This window comes from Nelumbo nucifera, chromosome 7 (genome assembly GCF_055504915.1).
Source record: "Nelumbo nucifera cultivar China Antique chromosome 7, China Antique-T2T, whole genome shotgun sequence".
Classification (NCBI taxonomy): domain Eukaryota; kingdom Viridiplantae; phylum Streptophyta; class Magnoliopsida; order Proteales; family Nelumbonaceae; genus Nelumbo; species Nelumbo nucifera.
Genome location: NC_142655.1, coordinates 15,022,717 through 15,049,948, shown reverse-complemented (window position 1 = coordinate 15,049,948; position 27,232 = coordinate 15,022,717). Strand labels below are relative to the sequence as shown.

Below are 27,232 nucleotides of genomic sequence, written 5' to 3'. Positions count from 1 at the left end.
AGTCTAATATCCATTCAATTTGAGACCGGATCTGCTCTATACCCATAAGACACTACATCCGCACATCTCCATTGATGGCCGACACACAATATGGGGTCATGTTGGTAGCAAGTGGAGTTTTGGACCTGACTTGGAGTTTTGGACCTGACTGAAAAGTGAAAACCATACTTCAATGCTCTAATCTCTATGGGTACAGGTAAATTGGACGTTTAGACCGTTTAACCGTGAAGAAACCGTCATTTAACCATGGTTCATAGTTCCACCAACCCTACCCCAATTCCTCAGTCCTCAGTCCTCACTAATCAAAGTAAAATCAACAGTACTTTTGTTCCTTGGGGAATTGGCTGATATTCCGGTGTATCAGCCCTTGTTTTCTTTCTTACTCAGTCAAAGAAAAATATAATAACTAAATAAATTAAATTAAACCGCGTAGCAGAGGAGGTCTCACCCTGTTTAAATTAAGGTCCTTCACTCTTCAGCAACTTCTTAATTTGACCATTGTGAGTTGTGTCCGTCTGAGAGAGAGAGAGAGAGGGCTATGGCAGATGGAGCAGTATCCTTTCTAATCGAAAGGGTTGTCGCCTTGCTCGACCAAGAAATGGAAGTTCACGTAGGACTTTCAGATGATCTTGAAAAAATCAAACAAGGGCTAAACACCCTGAAAGCAATTCTAGAGGTGGCAGAGAAAAAGCAAGTTCATGGAGTTGGGAAACAATGGATTCTGGAGTTGCGAGAACTAGCTTACGACATGGAGGATGTTCTTGATGATCTCATGCTTCATGTGCATCCGCAGTCTCTTGGGTCTTCTTCATGGTCTCGGTTTCTCCACAATCTCATACACCACATACCTCTCCGTGAGATAGCCCATCGAATGAAGAAAATCAACACCAAGATGCGAGACATCGACACCAAGATGCAGATGCAAGAGTTATGCCACCATGGGCATCCTTCTTCATCTGGCCCCCAACCAGAATCAAGTTTCAGTTCCCGGTGCCAAATGTCCAGCAAACTGATCATGGCTCAGGATGATGAGATTGTCGGAATTGAGAGGCCCATGCGGGAACTAAATGAGCTGTTAACGGGTGCAGACGACCCAAGGCGTACTGTGATTTTAGTGACGGGGCCTGCTGGTTCAGGCAAAACCACTCTCGTTAAGAGAATATATGATAGCAAGAGCGTGAAGAATCATCACTTCCAAAGCCATGCTTGGATCAATGTTCGACAGTCATACAAATCCAAGCAGATCCTACAGGAAATGCTAAAGCAGATCACCGAAGAATGCATGGGAAAAGCTTATGAAGGGATTGACGACATGGAAGAGGACGCACTGGCCCAAGGGTTGGAAGAAATCTTGCAGCAAAGGAGGTACGTTATTGTTTTCAACGATGCATGGAGTCTAGATACATGGGAGGATATTAGAAGGATAAGAATCGCATTGCCAGATAATAACCTCCGTAGTAGGATATTGATCACAACACGTAACCAGAAAATTGTCTCATGCCTGCAATCCCCCACACTTTATTATCATCTTCAGCCTCTCAACAAAGAAAAAGCTTTACAACTGTTGGAAAAAAAGGTTTTCCGGTCAACACCCAGCAAATGTTGCCCTTTGGATATAAGAGATTCCTTCATTAAATTGGCAAACAAGTGTGAGAAAATCTGTCAAGGGTTGCCACTAGCAGTCGTGGCCATGGGTGAATTCCTATCAAACACAGTGAAAGACAAACCTATTGGTGAATGGCAGGAACAGCTAAATGGGCTTACTTCATGCCTACAAAGCAGCATCGTCCTTAGAAATATGGCAATGACTTTAGAATTGAGCTACAGCCATCTGCCTGTCCAACTTAAATATTGTTTCCTGTATTTTAGCGTCTTCCCACAGGACCTACCCATCAGACGTACAAGGCTGATCCGACTGTGGATTGCCGAAGGATTTGTGCAGCCCAAGGATGATCGATCATCCGAGGAGGTTGCTGATGACTGCCTCATGGAGCTCATCTATAGAAACTTGGTTCAAGCAGTGAAAACAGATCTCGATGGTCGACCCAGAGAGTGTTGTGTTCATCCAATTATGCGTCTGATCCTTCTTCAAAAATGCAAGGAGGATAACTTCAGTTTGGTTCTTCACCAACAGAACAATACAAATGGGCATGACCTTGAGAAGATTCGTCGCCTAAGCATCCACAAGAACTGCTGGAGTGTTAGAAAAAACATGAGCTTTAACTACACACGCTCTCTTTTCGAGTTCCCTGTAGCTGACTTTTTGCTAGACTCATCTGGGCATACCGTTCTTTCCAGATTTCAATCATTAAGGGTTTTAGATTTGGAAAAAGCCCCAATGGAGAAATTTCCGGAAGAAATTAAAGTTCTATATCGACTAAGGTATCTAAGCTTGAGAAATATAACAGTTAGTGAGGTACCGAAAGCTGTCGCTAATCTTCTAAACCTAGAAACCTTGGATCTTAAACACACAAAGGTTTCTAGGTTGCCTGTGGAGATCTTCAAGCTTCAACGCCTGCGCCACCTTCTTGTTTATAGTTACAAGATGCAGAATTTATTAGACTTTGATTGTGTTGAAGGGTTGGAAGTTCTTCCAGGAATCAAGGATTTGAGTGCGTTGCAGAAGTTGTCATTTGTCAAAGCAAGCAAGAACAAACAGATAATTACGGAACTGGGAAGCTTGACACAACTAAGAAAGCTAGGAATAATTGATCTGAAAAGAGAGAATGGTAAGGTTTTATGCCATTCCATTGGGGCCCCTTGAGTCTTTGCCTGAGCTACTGGAACTCCAATTGATGGACGCTTATATTGGGCAAAAATTATGTTTCCAGAAAGGAAAGTTTCGAAAGCTTAAGGTACTGGAATTCCTTCAATTGGATAATTTGAATGAAATTGAAGTGCAAGATGGTTCCATGCCAAGCCTTGAGAAAATGATCATGAGGAGTTGCAGGAACTTAAAATGCGTGCCAGTTGGTACCATTTATCTATTTCAACTCAAAGAATTGATTCTGGAAATAATGCCCGAGGAACTTGTGGCAAAGCTTCGACATGGAGGGGAAGATCGTCCGTTGGTCCAGCATATTTCCTCCATTAATGGGGGGAAGATTGTTAACTGTCGTCTGGAAAGTGATGGAACCATGATTCGTGAATATATTTGATTCGTGTAGATTGCAACCTTTAAGTTGCAGAGGTCAGGACACCACTTTGGTAAGCATAAACGTTGCTCCTCTCAGGTTATCTCATGCGCTTACTTGAATGTAGTTTCTCCACAGATTGATAACCCAAGGACTGAAGGGATGGTTGTGGTGACCCTGAGAACACACGGAGAAGCTGGAAGAAAAAATACATATTTGGGATTAGTTGTCTGTAATATTTTTTTTTTCTATTTTGTTGTGGGTGTACGAATTTGCTTATCATTTGGATTCAAACAAGGTTTGTTTGTATAAATAATCAAACTTTAAGACGTGAAAGTTCTACCGATCGAGAGAATTAAAAATCTCTCCGATCTTCTTTTATTTAAATTAATATATAGTTCACGTTTGTTTTTCTACTATTTCCTTGCTTAAGCCTTCTTGATAATTCCGCCTGGTAAATGAATTTGTGAATTCAAAGAAAACAATCTATCACTATCATTATAGAAGTCTCGAACGGATCAGAGTCAAAAGTTTGTTATGTCTTTTTATTCTTTTTTTCTAAGACGTCCAAAACAATTCCATTCAAGAGGTTGTGTATAGAAGAATAGAGTATATGATAGGAAGTAGGAGAGAGAATGCTAGTAGATTCTGTATTTCTTCTGTTTCTCTCATGCTCATTTGCAATACAAGAGGTTGTATTTATAGTAGCTAGAGTGGGTGGTTGGAAGGTAAACAGACTTTACATTTGTGGTTAATATTCTTTGCTCTAAATCCCTCTTTTACTAAAGGAATTCTGACCACAGAAATTTACTTTCTTCTCAAGTATAACTAGGAAGTTATAGAGTAAAGTATTCTAGAAATGTGTAGCAACTTCTAATACTCCTCCTTGGTGCATATTTCAGTAACTCCAATAATGTCTTGTAATAGTTCGAACTTGCCTTTTGGTAGTGCCTTTATGAATATGTTTGCTAATTGTTCTTCAGTCTTGTAGTGTTTGACTTCTATTTCTTTGTTTGCTTCAGCTTCTCTGATGAAGTGATACTTGATGCCTATATGTTTGGTTCTGCTGTGAAATACGGGATTCTTTGCCATTGCTATAGCTGATCTGCTATCGCAATAGATTTTTGTAGTTTCCTCTTGTGGTTCTCCCATATCTTCAAGTATTCTTTTTAGCCATATAGCTTGGCTTGTTGTCGTTGTTGCTGCAATATACTCTGCTTTAGCTGATGATTGCACAACTGTTGCTTATTTCTTTGATGCCCAAGAAAATATCCCTGATCCAATTGTGAAAGCATATCCTGACGTGCTTTTCATGTCATCTACTGATCATGTCCAGTCACTATCTGTGTAGCCAATTAGTTTTGAGTCATGCGTGACTCCGTACCATATTCCGTAGTTCTTTGTTCCTTGCAAGTATCTAATTACTCTCTTAGTTGCTCTATAGTGAATTTGGCTTGGACTCTGCATGAATCTTGATAACAGACTAACTACATACATGATGTCTGGTCTTGTAGCTGCTAAATAGAGTAAGATTTCAATTATACTTCAAAATTGTGATTCATCTTCTTTTGGTGAGCCATCTTCTTTCTTGAATGCTTTATTGTTGTCTAATGGAGTTGATACTGTCTTGCAGCCCTCCATTTTGAATTTCTTCAAGAGAGACTCTGTATACTTCTTTTGTGAGATGATCCCATCTTCTTCTTGAGTTATTTCGATCCCGAGAAAGTAGTGCATTAAACCCAAATCGGTCATCTCGAAAGTCTTCATTATGTCTTCTTTAAATTTCTTGATCATCTTCTCATTATTTCCTATGTAAATGAGATCATCGATATATAAAGAGACAATAAGTGTGTCATTTGTACCTTGAGTCTTGATGTAGAGTGTTGGTTCACTTTTTCTCCTCCTGAATCCTTGCTCAGAGAAGTAGCTGTCGATTCTACTGTACCAGGCTCGCGGAGCTTGATTTAAACCATATAATGCCTTCTTTAATCTGAGAACTTTATTTTCTTGTCCTTGCACCACGAACCCTTGAGGTTGTTCCACATAGATTTCTTCCTTAAGGTAACCATTGAGGAATGCTAACTTCACATATAGTTGGAAAGTCTTCCATTTCTTCTGTGCAGCTAGTGCAATCAATGCCCTGATTGTGTCAAGGCATGCAACTGGAGCAAATGTCTCATTGTAATCGACAACATATTGTTATGAGTATCCTTTGGCAACTAACCTTGCTTTATGCTTCTGGATTGAGCCATCTGAATTAAGCTTTGTCTTGTAAACCCACTTAATTCCTATAATGTCTTTGTTTTGTGGACGATCTAAAAGCTCCCATGTCTCATTTTTCTCGATCATCTTTGTCTCTTCGTCTATAGTTATTTTCCATACTTCTTCCTTAAAAGCTTCTTCAAAGCTTTCTGCCTCCATAAGCATCAAGTTGCATATCTCATATATCTCTATTAAGGATTTAATTCGTCTTGGTGGCGAATCTGGAGGAGATTTTGAGGCTGGTACTGGATCTAATTGTGTTGTTGGTTGAGTTGGCGATCCAGTTTGATCGTAGCCTTCTTCAATTTCTTGTCTTGGTAATAGGGGCATGTTAATACTCTTTCTTTCAACTTCTTCTGTCTCCCAATTGTATGCAGCATCTTCGTCGAATCTTATTTCTCGAATGATTATGAGCTTCTTTGTTCTTAAGCTATAGACTCGATAGCCTTTTGATTGAGTGCTATAGCCTAAGAAGATTCCTTTCTCAGTCTTCTCGTCCAACTTGCCTCTTTTCTCTTGTGGAATGTGAGTGTAGCATATGCAGCCAAAAACTCTGAGATGCTTTGCTGATAGCTTTTGCCCACTCCAAGCTTCGATAGGTGTCTTATCTTGCACAGCTTTGGTTGGACATCTGTTGAGCAAGTAGACTGCAGTGCTTACTGCCTCTGCCCAAAAAGTTTTTGGAAGACCCTTCTCCATGAGCATGACTCTTGCTATCTCTATAACTGTTCTATTTTTTCTTTCGAATACTCCATTTTGTTCTAGTGCGTATCTGACTGTGAGTTGATGCTCCATGCTTTCATCTTCACAGAACTTGTTGAATTCATTAGAAGTGTATTCTTTGCCTCTATCACTTCTTATCATCTTGATATTGTGACCACTTTGCTTCTCGACACGGGTTTTAAATTTCTTAAAAATATCGAAGACTTGCAATTTATCTCGCAAAAAAAAACCCATGTCATTCTAGTATAGTCATCAATGAAGAGAATGAAGTACCTATTTTGATCATTTGATGGAGTACACATTGGACCGCAAACATCTGTATGGATTAACTCTAGTGGCTCTTTGGCTCTCCAAGCTTTTCCGGATGGGAAAGGTTGTCGATGTTGTTTCCCGAGCATACACCCTTCGCACATTGTTGAGCTCCTTGATTGCTGGTAGGTCTCGCATCATGTTCTTCTGCTGAAGGATCTTCAACCCATGGAAATTGAAATGTCCAAACCTTCCATGCCATAGCCACGACTCGTCCACTTGCACTTGCATTGCTACATTGCTTGCATATCTCCATTGTATGAGAAAACATCTATTTTCTTTCATTTTTATTTTTGCAATTTTAAAGGATTTGTCTTGCTTGTCGTAGATTGTGCAAAAATCTCCCTCAAAATGTAAAGAGTATCATTTCTCCATCATTTGACCTACACTGAGTAGGTTTTGATCAATGTTGGGGACCAAGAGTACATCATTGATGTATTTCTTGCCTTGTCTGGTGTCAATGACAATGGTGCCTTTGCCCATTGCTTCCATGAAGTTGCCATTACCAATTTTGATTTTTGTCTTGACTTTATAAAGACTATAAAAGATGCTTTCATTTTTTGTCATATGGTTACTGCACCCACTATCTAGATACCAAGTATCTTTCTTTTCTTCTATTACAGCTTGGCAGACGTAGAAGATATTATTCTCATCATTTTTCTCTTTTGAAAAGTTAGCTTGATGGAATTTCTTCAAACGATAAGTTTTTTCAACGTGCCCAAACTTTTTACAATTTTGGCACTGGGGTTTTCCTTTAAACCAACAATCTTTCTCCAAGTGGTTTTTTCTTCTACAAATACCACATAAAGGATACTTGTCATTATTTTCTTTTTATTTTCCTTGTGACTTTCTCCCATCAACTTTTGATTTATGAGACCGCGAATTAATTTTAGATTGAATGGCATTTTCAGTCGAATTTTCAATCTGCCTATCTCGCCTATTTTCATGTGTTTCGAGAGAGCCCATTAATTCAATTCGTGATAAAGTTTCTAAATCCTTTGATTCTTTTATCACAGAAATTATTGCATCATATTTTTCTGTACAAGAAATTAGTATTTTTTCGACTATTTTCTTGTCTGAAATAATTTCCCCATAGGCTCTCATTTGATTTACTATTTCTTTTAATCTAGAATAGTAATCTTGTGCAGTCTCATTATCCTTCATCTTAAGATTTTCAAAATCTCTCCTAAGATTCTGCAGTTTAACAATGCATACCTTGATAGTTCCATGGAACTCTTCCTGCAATGTGTCCAATGCTTCTTTCGCAGTTGACGCACCCATAATTCGAGGAAATATATCATCTGTCATTGCTTGCTGCAAACAAAATAATGCTTGAGAATCTTTTTGTTGATTCCCTTCTTGGACCTTCTTTTGATTTGCTAAGAGAGTAAAAGTGTCTTCAGGAATACTAAATCCTTCTTCAACAATTTTCCATAGAATGAAGCAACTACCCGTTCTTGGACACAGAAATATGCCATGGGATGGGAGCTTCAGATTATGGTGGTCTCCCTCACTATTAAATATGTAAACGAAACCTGGAGTCTTGGTTAGATCATATGTGAATCAACTTTGTATTGTTGGAATTTGGTAATCATTCTATGTTGTAGGATCCAAAAAAATCAGTTTGTTGATTTATTAGAAGGGAGTGATGATCATCCAAAGAAATTAGTCGATGAAGAGGACTCTTCAGTTTCATCTCTTCAGGCTAACGCAAGTAGTATTAAAGATGAAGACAAGGTGAAGAAACTGCTGAGAAGAGATACCAAATCTGATGGCGAAAACCAGGATTTGATTTTAGATGGAAAAATTAAAATGGATAAAAAATTTGACAGTAGGTTCTAATTTGAACAGATGGTTGGTGAAGAAAATTATATAACACCCGAAGGGAATTTGTGTATTTTCACATGCTATTAACACATGGTTAACAGTAATTACTCCATTGTGAATTTCAAAAGTTTGGTTATTGGATTGTTGCATTTTAAAGTTTGAGGACTAAATTGTCAATTGAGGCAAAGTACATGGTACTAATCTGAAATTTTTCCTTATCCTTGTAATGGTCATTTTTTTATGTAAGAAAGTTTAGAAAGCTCGAATGGTTTGTGAAAATTTTCTATCCCATCGAATAATTAATTGCCATGTCACCTTTTACAAAAATCTAATCTATACATTCACCCCGAAATACGATTTTTTCACCGGACAGCGACTGTGACTTTCTTGACTTTCTTTTCGCTTATTTTGCAGCAGTGAGGAGTGGGGGTGGTCTTTTCTCTGTGAAGTCTCTAGCATCCAGGCTGGGTGGTGGCAGTCAGCAGGATTGCCATCCTACCAAGCAAATCTGGAACCCTGTCAGTTCGTTGAAGGTCAATTTCCTAGTCTAGGCCATGGCACTGGATAAGTGTTCGACCAAGGAGAATTTTCTTATGAGGGATGTGCAAATTCAAGATTTGAACTATAGCTTGTGTAAGCAGGTGACGGAATTTCTTGACCATCTGTGCATTCACTGTTCGGTTTCTTTTCAAATCTGGTGGCATTTCATTAAATCTGTATGGATATGTTTTTAGGTCATGACAAATTCAGTTAACGAGCTCTTGTGGTGCTGGAACCCGAGTGAGAAGGGGAAATTTGTTTGGAAGTCTATCCCTGCTATTGATAAAAAAAAAAGTCTATCCCTGCTGCTCTGTTAGGGACTATATGGGTTGAGAAAAATAGGAGACAGTTCTGTAAAAGAAGCAAAGAGGTGGATGAGTTAATTAAATTGATTGTTGGTAAGCTTGTGTCTTGGGTTTCTATTGTCAATGAATTCAAGCTTCAAAGTGCTCCTCTGCGTCTGAACTCCAAGAGTTTGTGGGAGTTGTAAGTTGTTCTGTGCTATTCATTTTGACGGGCATTTTAACAGATTCTTTCGATTACGTGCTGATGATCTTTCAGTCTTGCTATTCCTGCGGCTAATGACACTCCTTCGTACTTTGTTCTTCGTGGGTTTGTCATTCTTCCAGGTTCATTCCTCTTCAGTTGCTCTTCTTCATTCAGATAGTAAAAAATTGAAACTGGGATAAGAAAAGAGGGGAAAGAGTATAATATATAGATTGGGGCATTTTAGTAAAAACAGGTGTACATTAACACGTAAAAGGGTAAAATAGGTATTTTTGAAAAAAAGATTATCGGTTTAACATTTTTTCGTCTTGGTTATTGACGTCAGGGGGCATTTGTTGATTTTTTCGAATATATCGGCTTAACATTTTTATGACTGTCAGAAACTTCAGGGGAGATTTTTATATTTACCCAAATTTTATTAACCCGCCCAACCCATCCCCTCTTTACCCTTCTTTTTCTTTCTCTCTTCCATCGGCACACTGCCCCTCCTCCTCCGCCCCCCCCCCCCCCTGCCCTCTCTCTTTCAATCACCACCGCCTAAGGGTGTCAATGGACCTGTTTTGGTTTGAACGTCGTTCAATCCAAAATCAATTTAGAAGAATTGGACAAACCAACAAGGGGTTGGACCAATCTAGTCCAAAATATTTATTATATTGGATTGGACCTAGTCTGTCTGTAATAAATTTATATTGGATTAAGTCAATATTTAGTCCATTGATTTAAGATAAGAATATAGATATCAATGGATCAGGATTGGGTTGAAACAAATCTAAATCAAAATGTATTTGAACAGATTGGATGGTCCAGACATTGAATTGGATCAATCCAAAATGGTCCAAAATATTCATTAAACGGGATTGGATAGAATTCACTTATAATGGACTCACATTGGGCTGGATGGAATTGGACCAAATCAAGTCCAATTGACACCCCTACCACCGCTGCAACCAGAATCCAAATAGTAATGGAGGTCACTGGAGAAGAGAGTTTGCTGAAGAAATAACCTTACTTCCGAAGATCTGATCAGATCAACTACCCGAAACATCGCTTCCTTCGTTTACATTAGTATTCGCATAAGTTGGAGAAGAACAGTTACTACGGCTCTGGGTTGTGCACTCTTCAAAAATCATGCTTTCATCTACAAATGCCCTAGAACTATTAGGCAGCTTCATCCCCTTCAGTGTTAAAGCTGACAAACAAAGCCAGTTTTATGAACACACCCATCCGACTCATCTCTCAATCCCAAGTCTGATGGTTTTAAGGTTGGAATCCCTGAACACTTTCACAGATCGCGATGTATTGTTGTCACAAATACGACAAGGCCACAATTCTTGTAGTATGCCTATGTATTTCAGTATTTGTCACAAACCAGCTGAACCGGGAATCACCATTGATGTACTTGATGTCAATGCTTTCAACCCACAATTGACCCAGCCTGGCAAACCGTTCGAATCATCACCTGGCTAGGATTCTGGGTCTGGTTTAGTCAAGTCCCATCATACGGCCAAAAACTATTGACTTGGTCAAAAATCATTTGACCCAACCGGTTCGACCGCTGACCCATTCGACCTAGTCATCGGATCATGGGTTGCACACTCAATGTATGCAAATTTTCGGTGGCCATAACTTTGCACTCTGATAATAGTTGATAAAAACTAAAAATAGAAAAATAAAAATAATTGATATAATAATTGCATGTGTTTGTGACATGAACTTCAATAGAAAATAAATAATAGCATTGTACATGTATTAATTTGTAAATTTTATATAATATTTTCTAGGACTCTAGATCGATACATTATCGATAAAATTGTATGATTCCTATTTATCCTGCTATATTAATTGTAATATATTTATTCACAAATACCATTAGCATATACATTTCCTATGTAATTTCATTAATTTTGACTATTTTAACCTGAAATAAAATGTTATTAATATATTTATGAAATTTATATACATTTTTCAGTGTATCAAATCGTTTCCATGTTTTTTCCATATCCACGTGCTTCTTCAACCATGTATGTCCTTTTTCTGTCTGACCCTAGCTCTTCTATACCCTTAAACTCAACAAATCACTTCTCATTGTATCACCGAATAATTTTTTACTGTAAGTATATTATTCTCACTTGCAAAATGTATGTTGTCATTGTATATGTATGGGTAATCCCATTAGGACTCTATGGTTAAATATTTTTGGGTAAAACTGTTAGCCTCCTAAGGAAAAAGGCCAAAAGCATGTAGACAAAAGAGGTCTGCAAGTGAACTTTTAAGTCTTTGCACCATTTTAGATGCCTACTTACCTTACTTATTTTCTTCTATCCTTTGTGTCATTTACAAAGTCTTAGTTGTTTTGCAGACTAAACACATGAAGATGAAGAGATCGATAAAATGTTGAATGACCTCTTTGATTAAGAAATTTGAGTAGTAGATTGGGTAGTGTTGGTTCAGGGCTAGTTTGAGATCAATTTGGAACTAGTTTGAGTTGGACATTTTTTAATATTTCTAGTTGGCTTTAGTTTGGCAACTTCTCAACCCGACCAAGTCAGGTTAGTTTCGGTTTGATCATTTGTAAACTGGCCAAAATTAAACCAGCCCAGTTATAAATATATTAGTATTTTATATTTCAAATATAATTTTTTAATACATGAAAGTGAGATAATTCTCATATTTCTTAATCTAAAATATTTTATATTGTAAACTTAACATTTTAAAATTTATTCTTGTAATAATATCATTGTATTTTTTTAAAATTATTTAATTTCTTAAGTTTAAATCTTTTGAACCAACCAACCAAACTAAAAACCATCCCAAATCGATACCATTGTTTTCAACCTGCCATTGACCCGACCAGTAAACCATTTAAACATTCACTTGACCTTGATTCTTGGTCTAGTTCTAATGAAACCCACCCTTTAGTCAAAACCGTTGACTTGGTAAAAAGCCACCTGACATGGAGGATTTAACTATTGACTCATTCACCCCAGTCACTGGGTTATAGGTTGTATACTTAATGCATGTGCAAACTTTCCAATTGAGGTGATCTATTTTTTTTTTCCTTTTTTGATTTTGGGTAAGCTTTCAAGATCTATGCGTCCTAAGGTGTCGTGGGTGCCTTAAACCCTTTTCTGTCCTCAAATTGTAACTTTTAACAATTTTTATAAACAAAAAATTGAATTAAAAGCATAAATAAAATATAAAATAATACATATATTATATGCTAAACATAATTACACACTATTTATTGATAAAATATGTATTTGCACACATATATACATATATGCACATTTATATATGTATATAAATATATATTTATTTAAATATATAGAGGGATGACATTGAACGGTTTAATTTGTTCAACCAAGATGGTTGAACTGGTTTTCACTAATGACTGGTTAGTTTTGAGTGACCAACTCCCCAACTTGAGTCACCGGACCATATTAGTTTGATTGGCTAAACAATGTATAACCAAATTAAACCACCAAGTGAACACTCCTAATTTCAACTAAATAACAATAGTTTAATTTTCATTAATTATTGAAAATTATGGTGAAAATGCAATAAATAATTAATAAATCTTCAAAACCTCTAAATTATTTAATCTACTTTCAAGATTTCAATAATATTTAAAATATTTTCAATTATTTATATTTAATATTCTTATTATTAAATCTATTATAATTTATTTTGTGTCCTTGATAAATGTTTAAAAGTTATCACATAATTTCATTATTTAAACTATTTTTCTGTTTTAAAATAATTTTTAAAATATGATTTAGTTTTAAATTTTTTGATTTTAAAACATTTAAAATTATTAGATATATTATATTTTTTTGTTTTTGATAAAATTTTTAAGGTTATTACATAATTTCTTTATTAAATCCATTTTATTTTTTAAATATGATTTAGTTATTAATTTTGTAAAATATAAAATTATTATTAATTCAAATATTATTAAATATATTATAACGATTTTGTAATTTTAATAAAATTTTTAATTTTATTACATAATTTTGTTATTTTAACTATTCAAAATTTAGTTATGTTAAATATTTTGTTATTCAAATATTTAAATAAAATGTCAAATATTTAAAATTTTTCAATATTTAAATTTTATTTATTATTAAGTTATTACATAATATGAAATATTTTGTTATATAATATTTAGATATTTTTAATATTCTATTGTTTATAATATTTTGTTATTAAAAATTTTAAATAATATTCTTTAATTTTAAATTCTTATTATTTGAATAATATTTAAATTGAATAGTTCATATAATTGTAATTTATATTGTAATAATATATAATTGTGTAATTATAATTAAATTGAATAATTCATATAATTATAATTTATATTGTAACAATATAGATTTCATCAAGATGAGAGAAATCCCAACAGTGGCTTTATCGCTTAGGACATTGCTCTAATCTTGATGAAATCTACAAACTAGAGAAGGTCTAGACATATTGTTTTCACCTTGACGTTGTTTTGATGCTTCCTACCACGGTGAACATATAACAACCCCCTCCACAAGGCAAAAATCTCATACCTAGCCCCTCCTTTGATCCAAATTGGTACCTAGATACGAGCACCACAAATAACATGACCCCTAACCTTAGCAACTTGCAATTTGTCTCAAAATATAATGGGTAAAATACAAAAATATCCCCTTAAGTTTTTGACAATGATAAAAACCTCCCCTATAGTTTGATAACAAATACCTCCCCTGAACTTTTGAAAAATTCGACAAAAACCTCTATTTCGTCACCTTTTCAAATAGAAAATGTTAGACTAATGCACCGGTTTTTTCCAAATACCCATTCTGACCTTTTATAAATTATTTTACATACAAAATTTCTAAAATAACCATGCTTTAACTCGGAAAAAAATGTTAGAAGATGACTGTTAAAGGAGGTTTTTATCAAATTAAAATAGGTTATTTAAGTAATTTTGTATGTAAAATAATTTATAAAAGGGTAGAATGGGCATTTAGAAAAAACATATGCGTTAGTCTAACGTTTTCCATCTAGGAAGGTGACGAAAGGGAGATTTTGTTGAGTTTTTCAAAAGTTTTGTTGAGTTTTTCAAAAATTCAAGGGAGGTTTTTGTATTTTACCCAAATATAATGAGTCAAATCAGTTCCACCTGGTTAATGGTAGGGGATTTCGATATACAACATGTTAGCAAGTCAATTCTTTCTTTTCATGGAAATCAATTTCACTATTACCATATATTAAAATTAACAAAGATAGCCATATCATATGACCTCTTCTTTCTCCCCTTATCCAACCGAAGTTTTTCATTAGGCTTTGTTTGGTTTGTGCGAAGATTTGGGTGGTATGGGATGGGATGGGAAAATGTAAAAACTTACTCTTCCATTGTTTGGTTTTATACGTGGAAAAATAATAGGAAAACATTGTTTCCAGGGAGAAGATAGAAGGTGAGGGAGAAGAGAGAATAGGAAGATGGAGGGAGCTCTGATCTGTCTATGAACCCAAATCTAAGTTCTACCATGGTAGAACTTAGATATGTGATTGCGAACCTAGATCTGTGTCTACGGCTGTGCCTATGAACCTAGAAGAAGAAAGAGAAGAAGAGAGGAGAGAGGGAGGAAGGGATTGTCTTCGATCTATGTTTGCGAATGGCAGAACTTAGATCTGTGTTTGCAAACTCAGATTTGTGTCTGCGAACCCAGAAGAAGAAAGGGAAGGAAAGAGGAGAGAGGGAGGAAGGGAGTGACTAAGAGGGGGTGCTGCTGCCGCTACTCTGTTTCTGGGTTCGAATAGGGAGGGAGTGCCATCGTTGTTGGTTTCACCGAAGGAGAGAGGGAATAGTCGTTTCTCACATTTTTCCACCGAGGTCGCACAGTTTTGGTGCAACCCTAAATCCACCATTTTGGGATCTGGCACCCCACATTTTTCTCATCCCATCCCTCTCTTTCCCTCAAAAGTCAAAACAAATGAAAGAAAAAAAAAAGAATATTTTTGGAATATTCCCTTTCTCTCATCCCCATCTCACAAACCAAATAGAGCCTTAATTCCCTTCCTCTTTTCAAAATATTATTCTTTACATTATCAGCTTGCGGATTCAACACCCTAGTTTTCCTAAAATTTCTCTCTCTCTCTCTCTCTCTCTCTCTCTCTCTCTCAATCACCTAAATCATCTTTTCTCCTAAACTATCTCCCATGTAAAACTTTCTCCTATAACATCTATGTAATTTGATCTCTTCATTCCCCTATCTCTTTATTTATTTTAATCTCTACCTTTATCCACCTTGCAAATATATGCATTGAATTTCTCATCATGTATGAAAATATTAATGTTTTAAGTTAAATCCCTTTTCAGTTTAAGTCAAAACTTAAACATTGGAATAAGATTTGTGTGGCTTCAATATACTATGGGGTTGGTGTAAATATCACTCTGTGGGAATCAAATCCGAACTCTCTTGTGGGTAGCAGATCCTACTCCTATCATTGTTGAGGGCATGAGGAATTGTGTGAAACGAGATCTGTGTAACGTCTTGTGGTTATGGGTATTCTTCTTTTCTTTTCCTTTTAACTCTGGGTGGGGTCTCGTGGGATAATGATCCGGAAGCATCAATATGGTTTTGTTCCTATATTTGTACTCTACATATTTGCATTTGTGCTCCTTGAAAACTGAGCTTAAAATCTAATATTTTAATCTGTTTTCCAATAGGCAATAGGTCTGAAATTTCTTTTCCAATGGACCGTAGATGCCCATTCAATGCAATAAAATTGAATTCGCATTTCCTGTAAAGAACAATTGCATGGGTCGAAATTCAAAGGAATGGTTGTCTTGTCTTGTTTCTCAATGGAGGCAATCGCCCCATATATATAAAATTACATCATGATCAAATTAGCAACTCTAGAAATTAGCAGCTTCCTAAAACCATACCTTCCTAAAAACTCTATCCACAATATTAGCAACTTTCTAAATACAATATTAGCAACTTTCTAAATACAATATTAGTAACTTCCTAAATACAATATTAGCAACTTTCTAAATACAATATTAGTAACTTCCTAAATAATATCTTTCTAAATATTATACAGTATCTACAATATCTCCATTACTCCCCCTCAAGTTGGAGCATGTAGGTCACGTATGCCCAACTTGCGAAGAAGAAAATTGAACTGTCGTCGCCCAAGTGCTTTGGTCAAAATATCTACCAACTGATTATAAGTCCATACATGAGTAGTCTCAATAGTCCGGGCATGCAAGGCATCACGAACAAAGTGACAATCAACCTCTATATGTTTGGTGTGCTCATGAAACACCAGATTAGCTGCAATATACATAGCGGCACGACTATCACAATGCAATTTCAAAGGTTTGGGATGTTCCACCCCAAGATCATGGACACTCTTCAACCATTTCAATTCACATGTCGCAGCAACCAAAGACCTGTACTCTGCTTCTGTAGATGACCGTGAGACGGTATGTTGCTTCTTGGTTTTTTAGGAAACAGGAGATTGTCCAAGCATTACAAAATACGCAGTCAAAGAGCATCATGTCAAAGGAAAACTGGCCTAGTCGAAGTCACAATAAGCATATAATCTAAGATCACTATTGATGCTCAACATGATTCCCTATCCTAGATTTCCTTTTAAATGTCAGACCACCCGTAGAGCTGCATCCCAATGTTCTTGTCGTGGTTGTTGCATAAATTGAGCCAATATATGCACAGAATAACAAATCTCAGGCCGTGTTATAGTAAGATAAATTAATCTCCCTACCAGACATCTATATTTTTCTGGGTCATTCAGAAACTTCCCATCGGCCAGTGCTAGTCGATGATTTTGTTCCATGGGCAAATGGGCCGGTTTAGCCCCCAGCAGTCCTGTTTCAAAAATAATATCTAATGCATATTTTCATTGGTAGAGATAGATGCCCTCATCTCCTCTGATGACTTCGATGCCAAGAAAATACTTTAGTGTTCCAAGATCCTTCATGTGAAAACACAGACTCAGATATTGTTTGAATTGATGTGTCATCTCCCCATTGTTTCCTCCCACGACAAGATCGTCCACATACACCAAAACGCATTGTGTAGCTCTGTTTTTATGGTAAGTGAATAAAGAATAGTCTGAATGTGAGTGAGTAAAACCATGCGTCTTTAACGTCGCACCTAATTTAGCAAACCAGATTCTGGGTGCCTGTCGCAATCCATACAGAGACTTGCGCAGACGACATACTTTCCCTGAATGTGTAAATGAAAAACCGGGCGGCAAACACATATACACCTCTTCCGCCAGGTCTCCATGCAAAAAGGCATTATGCACATCCATCTGATGAAGTTCCAACTTTTGTGCCGCTGCTGCAGCCAAGAACAACCGAACAGTCACCATCTTTGCCACTAGTGCGAAAGTCTCATTATAGTCTATCCCGGCCTTCTGGTTGTTCCCTAAAATCACCAATCTTGCCTTGTGTCTTTCGATCATTCCATCTGAATTATACTTGGTCTTGTATACCACCCAATTAGTTTGGAGGTGCGACAATTGCCAACGACACTCCAATCTACATCACCAGCCGGTGGCCCCCTGAAGTCGATCACCAACCCGTGGTCGTTCGCCCAATGGGGAGTGGACATCCTCGGCCCCTTTCCCACCACGATTGCGCAGAAGAAATTCCTTCTTGTAGCAGTGGACAATTCACGAAGTGGGTGGAAGCCAAAGCCTTGGCACGCATCACCGCCCATAATGCCCAAAACTTCTTCTAGCAGAGTATTGTCTGCCGCTTCGGCATCCCTCACATGCTCATCACGGACAATGGGACATAGTTCATCGGCAAGAAGTTCGAAACCCTCTGTGCTGACCTAAAGATCGATCATCGGACTACCACAGTGCACTGACCCCAGAGTAACGAGTAGACCGAGATAACCATCCGAACCCTACTACATGGCCTAAAAACACGCCTAGATCAAGCCAAGGGAAAGTGGGTTGAGGAGCTACCAAGCATACATTGGGCATACAGGACGACCTCGAGGACCGCCACTGGAGAGACCCATTTTAGCCTGACCTACAGGGCCGAGGCCATAGTCCCCGTAGGGCAAACTAACAAAGATTTGCACGTGGAATTGGACCTAATAGAAGAAGCCCAGAATCTGAACAATTCTCACTTTCCAGCAAGGCGGGCCCAGTACAGAGTTAGGGTCGGGATGGGACTGGAATTTTATGCCTTGGTGCAGCCCAGCCTTAAAGCCTAGTTTAAATTTTGGACTGGACTAGTCCATGCATGTGCAGCTGCGGTCATTCTGGGCCAGCCTTAAAGCCCAGTTAAAATAAAAATAAAAATAGTTTCTAAAAGATAAATATTTAATTTGTATATTTTAAAATACATATTTATGCAATAAGTAAGGTGGTGATTTGGGGTCTTCTCAGCCTCAGTGGGAAAGGGCCAATTCTGGGCTTGGGGCAGCCGAGTTATGGCCCATTCTTGCTCACCAGGCCCGGGCTGGCAATTTCCATTCCCATATTAATCAACAGAAACAGTTAACCACCAGAGGACGATAAATGTGTTTCCAAACTCACCCTTCTGACCTGTCACCCTGTTGACCAAGCCAAATGATTCAATTAGCCATGTTGTTGTCTGAGTCAACAGTTGTTCTGCGGCCAAGTAGATTGTTGTTGAAATGGATTTGAAAGCTTGGTCAAGCAATCAAGTGATCAATCAGTTCACTTAGCCTATATTAACATATTAATCATAGGATTAAAGCACTGATCCAACACAATTGTTTTAATTTAACTGATTGGGGATGCGTTTCCCTTTGAGTTTAACAAGTCAACTGTGGTATGTGGTGTTATAAATTAAATATCAAAACACGAAATAAATATGTGTAATAAATGAGATTTATTATTGTTAATAATAGAAATGAATAAAAATAGAAGAAAAAATAAAAAGAGAACTAATATCTCTAACCCATGACTCGTTGATTAGGTCAAACAAGTGAATGATTTAACCAATTTAGTTATCAAGTGCATGTGAGATTCAATCCTAAGTCTTTGTTTCAACACAAATATTTGATTAGGACAAATATAGAGACAAATTACAAAATAAATTTGTAATAAAGAAAAATACAATGGGATGAAACTCTCTTTGTTTTCACCTAATGATGTGAGCAACCTCTGGTTAACAGTCTAATTTGGTGAAAGCAAGGGTCGTTAGTGTATTTGTACTTCTGATGTTGATGTAGATTTCTTTAATTTTTTGAAGAGTTTATGTAAATTTCTTCACTCTGGGCTTCATGCTTGATTGGTTGTGAAAATGCTTTTTTAAAAATGGCCATTTTGCAGTAGCTTTGAAGTTTGCGAGAGACTGTGGTTACAAGTATTGGTGTGAGATTCTGAGAACTCTCAAATATGTTTGTGTGGTTCTCAAAAGAGATTCCCTTTCTCCCTAGGTACGGTTATCTATAGTCTAAGATTAGGGCTGCCACCTCAGCCAACTTTTTTAACCAATCCCATGTAAGTGAGGTATTGGATTAGGGTTAACTCCTATATATCTATACTACTATGAAAAGTGCAAAACGGCTTAATATTGTTTTTGGAATTTTTGTTTAACATAAAATACCCTCTTCTTGTTGTTAACGACATTAGAGTAAGGAAAAAAATGATTTTTCAAAATCTATTTAATACATTGTGTTAAAAGACAAATACTGCCCTATGCATTAAATAAAGTTGCTAGTTGACACCCATTAATGCAATTGAAGTGAAATGCAACAAAAAATAACTTATATTAATTCCCTACTAAATGAATTAGAAGACTATTCAGATGCCTTTGTTAATAAAAGCTTCAATATTTCTCAAGAAAAAAATATCATATTAATTTAATGAAGGATTCCTGTGTAAAGTTAGTGGGGTAAGGTTGTTTTTAGGAGCAATAACTATACCCCCACAAGAGATGGGTCAATGGATCAACCATTTAGGTTAAATGAGTTAATCAATTCATGATGACATAATGAAATAGTAATAATTTTAAAATAAATTGAAACTATAAACTTTTGGGCATGATCTAATGTCATATAGTCATTGTAATAAATAAAACTTATTAATGAAGATAATGGAATACAAAATTTAAAATCAACTAAAACCACTATTCTGTTGTAGTGGTGGGTAACTAGTTTGAACATCCACTAGTCATTGCAATATAACCTTTTATTTTATCATAAAATAAATACTAGCGGGGACTTGTGCAATGCATAGACTTTGTTAAGCGAAAGTTAAATAATAAAAATGCATAAGACTAGGCAAATGTTTTATAATTTTATTTTAAAATAATTAAATAATTTTTTATATTTTATATACTATTTTTAATAATTTTTGCAATACAAAATAACAATAATTAATTTCATCTAAGGATGTTCATCAAATTGATGAAATTGACCAAATTGATCACCCAACTTGCCCTGAGTTGGACACTGCTAGTATTTCTAATTGGCTTTAGTTCAGCAATTTCTCAACCCAACCAAGTCAGGCTAGTTTAGGTTTGGCCATTTGTAAACTAACCAAAATTAAACCGGCCCGATTATAAATATATATTAGTATTTTATATTTCAAATATAATTTTTTAATACATGAAAGTGGTAAAGTTCTCATATTTCTTAGTCTGAAATATTTTATATTGTAGACTTAAATATTTTAAATCTATTCTTGTAATAATATCATTATATTTTTTAAATATAATTTAGCTTTTAAGTTTAAATCTTTTGAACCAACCAACCAAACTAAAAACCTGCCCAAACTGATACCATTGTTTTCGACCCGCCATTGACCCGACTAGTTAAACCATTTAAGCATTCACTTGACCTTGATTCTTGGTCTAGTTCTAATGAAACCCACCCTTCAATCAAAAACCGTTGACTTGGTAAAAGGCCACCCGACTTGGAGGGTTCAACTATTGACCCATTCGCCCCAATCACTGGGTTATAGGTTGTACACTTAATGCATGTGCAAACATTCCAATTGAGGTGATCTGTGTTTTTTTTTAATTTTGGGTAAGTTTTCAAGATCTATGCATCCATGGGTGCCTTACCCCGCTATTTTTTTGCAAAAAAAACATTTTTTGTCCTCAAATTGCAACTTTTAACAATTTTTATAAACAAAAAATTGAATTAAAAATATAAATAAAATATAAAATAATACATATTATATGGTAAACATAATTATACACTATTTATTGACAAAATATGTATTTGCACACATATATACATATATGCACATTTGTCTATGTATACAAATATATATTTATTTAAATATATAGAGTGATGACGTTGAACAGTTTAACTTGTTCAACCACGATGGTTGAACTGGTTTTCACTAATGATTGGATAGTTTTGAGTGACTAACTCCCCAATCCAAGTCACCGGACCATATTAGTTTGATTGGCAAAACAATCTACAACCAAATTAAACCACCTAGTGAACATTCCTAATTTCAACTAAATTGATAGTCTAATCTCTAACAAATAGCAATAGTTTAATTTTCATTAATTATTGAAAATTATAGTGAAAATACAATAAATAATTAATAAAGCTTCAATACCTCTAAATTATTTAATATACTTTCAATATTTCAATAATATTTAAAATATTTTCAATTATTTATATTTAATAATCTTGTTATTAAATATATTATATATAATTTTGTCTTTGATAAATATTTAAAAGTTATCACGTAATTTCATTATTTAATCTATTTTTTTGTTTTAAAATAATGTTTAAAATATGATTTAGTATTAAATCTTTTGATTTTAAAACATTTAAAAATATTATTAGATATATTATAATTATTATTGTGTTTTTGATAAAATTTTTAAGGTTATTACATAATTTCTTTATTAAATCTATTTTATTTTTTGAATTATATTTAAAATATGATTTAGTTATAATTTTGTAAAACATAAAATTATTATTAACTCAAATATTATTAAATATACTAAAACGATTTTCTACTTTTAATAAAATTTTTAAGTTTATTACATAATTTTGTTATTTTAACTATTCAAAATTTAGTTATGTTAAATATTTTGTTATTCAAATATTTAAATAAATTGTAAAATATTTAAATTTTATTTATGATTAAGTTATTACATAATATTAAATATTTGTTTATATAATATTTATCTATTTTTAATATTTTGTTATTTATAATTTTTAGTTATTGGAATCTTTAAATAATATTTTTTAATTTTAAGTTCTTATTTTTTGAATAATATTTAAATTGAATAATTCGTATAATAATTATAATTTATATTGTAATAATATATAATTATATAATTATAGTTAAATTGAATAATTCATATAATTATAATTTATATTGTAACAATATAGATTTCATCAAGATGAGAGCAATCCCAACAGTGGCTTTATCACTTAGGACATTGCTTTGATCTTGATGAAATCTAGAAACTAGAGAAGGTCTAGACATATTGTTTTCACCTGTTGTCCTTGTTCCGATGCTTCCTACCACGGTGAACATACAACAACCCCCTCCACAATGCAAAAATCTCATACCTAGCCCCTCCTTTGATCCAAATTGGTACCTAGATTCGAGCACCACAAATCACATGACCCCTAACCTTAGCAACTTGCAATTTGTCTCAAAATATAATGGGTAAATCACAAAAACATCCCCTTAAGTTTTTGATAATGATGAAAACCTCTCCTATAGTTTGATTTTAACAAATACCTCCCTTGAACTTTTGAGAAATTCAATAAAAACCTCTCGTCACCCTTCCAAACATAAAACATTAGACTAATGCACCGGATTTTTCCAAATACCCATTCTACCCTTTTATAAATTATTTTACATACAAAATTTCTAAAATAACCATGTTTTAACTCGGCAAAAACATTAGAAGATGAATGTTAAAGGAGGCTTTTTTCAAATTAAAATAGGGTTATTTAAGTGATTTTGTATGTAAAATAATTTATAAAAGGGTAGAATGGGCATTTAGAAAAAATTGGGACATTAATCTAACGCTTTCCATCTGGGAAGGTGACAAAAGGGGGGTTTTGTTGAGTTTTTCTAAATTTATATTGAGTTTTTCAAAAATTCAAGGGAGGTTTTTGTATTTTACCCAAATATAATGGGTAGGGGGTTTGGATATACAACATGTTACCAAGTCAATTCTTTCTTTTCATGGAAATCAATTTCACTATTACCATATATTAAAACCAAGATAGCCATATTATATGACCTCTTCTTTCTCCCCTTATCCAATCGAGGTTTTTCCTTAAGCTCCGTTTGGTTTGTAGGAAGATTTGGGTGGGATGGGAAAAGATGGGATGGGAAAATGTAAAAACTTACGCTTCCATTGTTTGGCTTTATACATGGGAAAATAATAGGAAAACACTGTTTCCAGGGAGAAGAGAGAAGAAGGTGAGGGAGAAGAGAGAAGAGGAATATGGAGGGAGCTCCTATCTGGGTCTACAAACCTAGACCTAAGTTCTACCATGGCAGAACTTAGATCAGTGTTTATGAACCCAGATCTGTATCTGCGAACCCAGAAGAAGGAGAAGAAGAGATGAGATAGGGAGGAAGGGAGTGTCTCCTATCTGTGTCTACGAACCAAAAAGAAGAAAGAGAAGAAGAGAGGAGAGAGGGAGGAAGGGAGTGTCTCCGTTCTGTCTTTGCGAACCCAGATCTATGTCTACGAACCTAGAAGAAGAAAGAGAAGAAGAGAGGATAGAGGGAGGAAGGGAGGAAGGGAGTGGCTGAGAGGGGGTGCCGCCGCTACTGCTCTGTTTCTAGGTTCGAACGGGGAGGGGGTGCCATCGTCACTAGTTTCACCGAAGGAGAGAGGGAACAGTCGTTTCTTACATTTTTCCATCGGGGTCGCACCAAAACTGTGTGATTTGACATCCCACATTTTTCTCATCCCATCCTCTCTTTTCCTCTAAACAAATGAAAGAAAAAGGAATATTTTTGGAATATTCTCATTTTCTCATCCCCATCCCACAAACCAAAGGAGCCTTAGTTCCCTTCCTCTCTTCAAAATATTATTCTTCAGCTTGCCAATTCAACACCCCTGTTTTCCTAAAATCTCTCTCTCTCTCTCTCTCAATTACCTAAATCATCTTTTCTCCCAAACTATCTCCCATGTAAAACTTTCTCCTATAAACATCTATGTAATTTGATCTCTTAATCTCTATCTTTATCGACCTTGCAAATATATGCATTGAATTTCTCATCATGTATGAAAATATTAAGGTTTTAAGTTAAATCCTTTTTCAGTTTAACTTAAAATTTAAACATTGAAATAAGATTTGTGCGGCTTCAATAAGCTGCGGGAATCAAATCCGAACTCTCTTGTGGGTAGCAGATCCTACTCCTATCATTGTTGAGGACACGAGGAATTGTGTGAAACGAGATCTGTAACGTCTTCTGGTTACGGGTATTCTTCTTTTCTTTTCCTTTTAATTCTTCTGTGGGGTCTCGTGGGATAATGATCCGGAAGCATCAATATGGTTTTGTTCTTATATTAGTACTCTACATATTTGCATTTATAATCCTTCCAAATTGAGCTTAAAATCCAATATTTTAATCTGTTTCCCATAGGCAACAGCTCTGAAATTTCTTTTCCAATGGACCGTAGCTGCTCATTATTCAATGCAATAAAATTGAATTCGCATTTCCTGCAGCCAGCAGCCAGCAGCCACGGACCACGGTCGTAGGAAAACCCTGGAGATCACTCACCGAATCATTTGAAGAGTCATTAATTTGAAGTTTCAAGAACCTGGAGATCACCTCTAATAAAAAGGATATTCTAGCAATAGAACTAGGTGGGATCGTATCCCTGTTTCATTGGTCGTTGCAAGAATTTTCTGCAACTTAAGACCAATTAAGAAGAACAAAAGTTCAATTATCTCGTCTTTTCAGAAAGTTCAAATTCAATATAGCTCTATTTACCTACATCATCCCCACCCCAAGTCCTCGATAAAAGCACAAAAAAAAAAAGAAAGAGATCAAAGAAAAACCAAGTCTTATTGCTTGGAAGAACTAGATGAGGTTCAAACTGTGTATCAGCCCCTCTTCTCTTTCTTACTCAGCCAAAGGAAAAATATAAAAAAAATAAATAAACAAACCGCGTTGCAGAAACCCAAATTTGAAAGGAGTAAGTATCATCTCATGATTCTCATCCTATTTAAAGGTCTTACCGCAATCTCTTTCATCATTAATTGTGAGTTAAGTTGCAAGTGACCGTGACCGAGAGAGAGAGAGCTAGTAGCTATGGCAGAGGGAGCTGTATTTTTTCTGCTCGAAAGGGTTGTGGTCTTGCTCGGCCATGAAATAGTTCACGTAGAACTTCCAAAAGCTCGTGAAAGAATCATAGAAGATTTAAAGACCCTGAAAGTGATTCTCGAGGAAGCAGAAAAAAACGAGATGACGAAGTTGGAAAACACTGGCTTCTGAAAATGCGAGATCTAGCCTACGACATGGAGATCCCGACACCGGAGACTGCCGGGAAATTGTCCAACAGTACCCACAAGATCAAGCACCACAAGCCACTCCACAAGATTTCCAACAGAATGAAAGAAATCATCGAAAATTTCCGTATGCAGATGCAAAACATAAGCATCAATGCGGTTGCCCCCCAACCAGAATCACATTTCAGTTCTGGGTCTCGAATGTCTACCCACTTCATCGCTCAGGATGACGAGATTGTGGGGTTTGAGAAGCCTATGGAGGAACTAACCGAGTGGTTGACAAGTCATCCAGACCCAAGTCGTACTGTGATTTTAGTGACGGGACCTGCTGGCTCAGGCAAAACCACTCTCGTTAAGAGTGTCTATGATAGCAAGAAGGTGAATCGCATCTTCCAAAGCCGTGCCTGGATCGATGTTGGACAGTCTTACAGATCCAGCCAAATCCTACAGAAAATGCTAAAGCGTCTCTCCAAACAATGGATGGGAGAAGCTTATCAAGGGATTGAGGACAAGGAAGAGGGCGAACTGGTTGAAGGGTTGAAAGAAATCTTACTGCATAAGAGGTATGTTATTGTTTTCAACGATGCTTGGAATCTAGATAAATGGAAAGATCTTAGAATGATAAGAGAAGCATTGCCAGATAACAACCTCCATAGTAGGATATTGATCACAACACGTAACAAGAACATGGGTTCAAGCCTTCAATCTCCCACACTTCATTGCCATCTTCAGCCTCTAGACGATGGCAAAGCTTTAGAACTGTTGAGCAAAAAGGTCTTCCAGCAGTCACCTCCAGGGAGATGTTGCCCTTTGAATCAAAGAACAGAATTCTACGAATTCGCTAAGAATTGTAATAAGAAATTATGTAGAGGATTGCCTCTAGCAATAACAGCCATTGATGAGTTCTTGTCCATAAACACTGTGAAAGAAAAACCCATTGAAAATTGGCAGAAACTGCTAGATGGGATTTCTTCATACTTACAAAGCGATCTCATGCTTAGAAGTATGGCATTGACTCTAGAACTGAGCTACACCCATCTTCCTTTCCAGCTTATATATTGCTTCCTGTATTTTGGCGTCTTCCCACCTGATCACCTTCCTGTCAGACGTACACAGCTGATCCGACTATGGATTGCCCAAGGATTTGTGCAGCCCAAGAACAACCGAACATCAGAGGAGGTTGCTGATGACTACCTAACCAACCTCATCTCTATAGACTTGGTTCAGGCAGTGGAAAGAGATGTTGATGGTCGGCCCAAAATGTGTCGTCCACATCCAGTTATGCACCTGGTCCTTCTTCAGAAATGCAAGGAGGAGAACTTCAGTCTGGTCCTTCCCCAACTGAACAGCAATATAGATGGGCAAGATATGGACAAGTTTCGTCGCCTAACCACCCACAAAAACTGCAGCAGTGTAACCAATAACATGAGCTTTCACTACACACGCTCTCTTCTGGTGTTCGGTGTACCTGCTTGTTAG

At 36.0% G+C, this 27,232-nt stretch overlaps 1 protein-coding gene across 1 annotated transcript; it reads left to right on the top strand.

The window, feature by feature from the left end:
* The first annotated feature begins 464 nt into the window (after window positions 1–464).
* LOC148790199 (disease resistance protein RPM1-like) lies at window positions 465–27,232 on the top strand. Its single transcript, XM_088892230.1, has 7 exons — window positions 465–2,734; window positions 2,832–3,071; window positions 3,168–3,299; window positions 4,255–4,481; window positions 8,036–8,259; window positions 8,670–8,773; window positions 25,652–27,232. Exons 1-7 carry the CDS (start codon window positions 539–541, stop codon window positions 27,230–27,232), a joined length of 4,704 nt encoding a protein of 1,567 aa, XP_088748356.1. The 5' UTR covers window positions 465–538.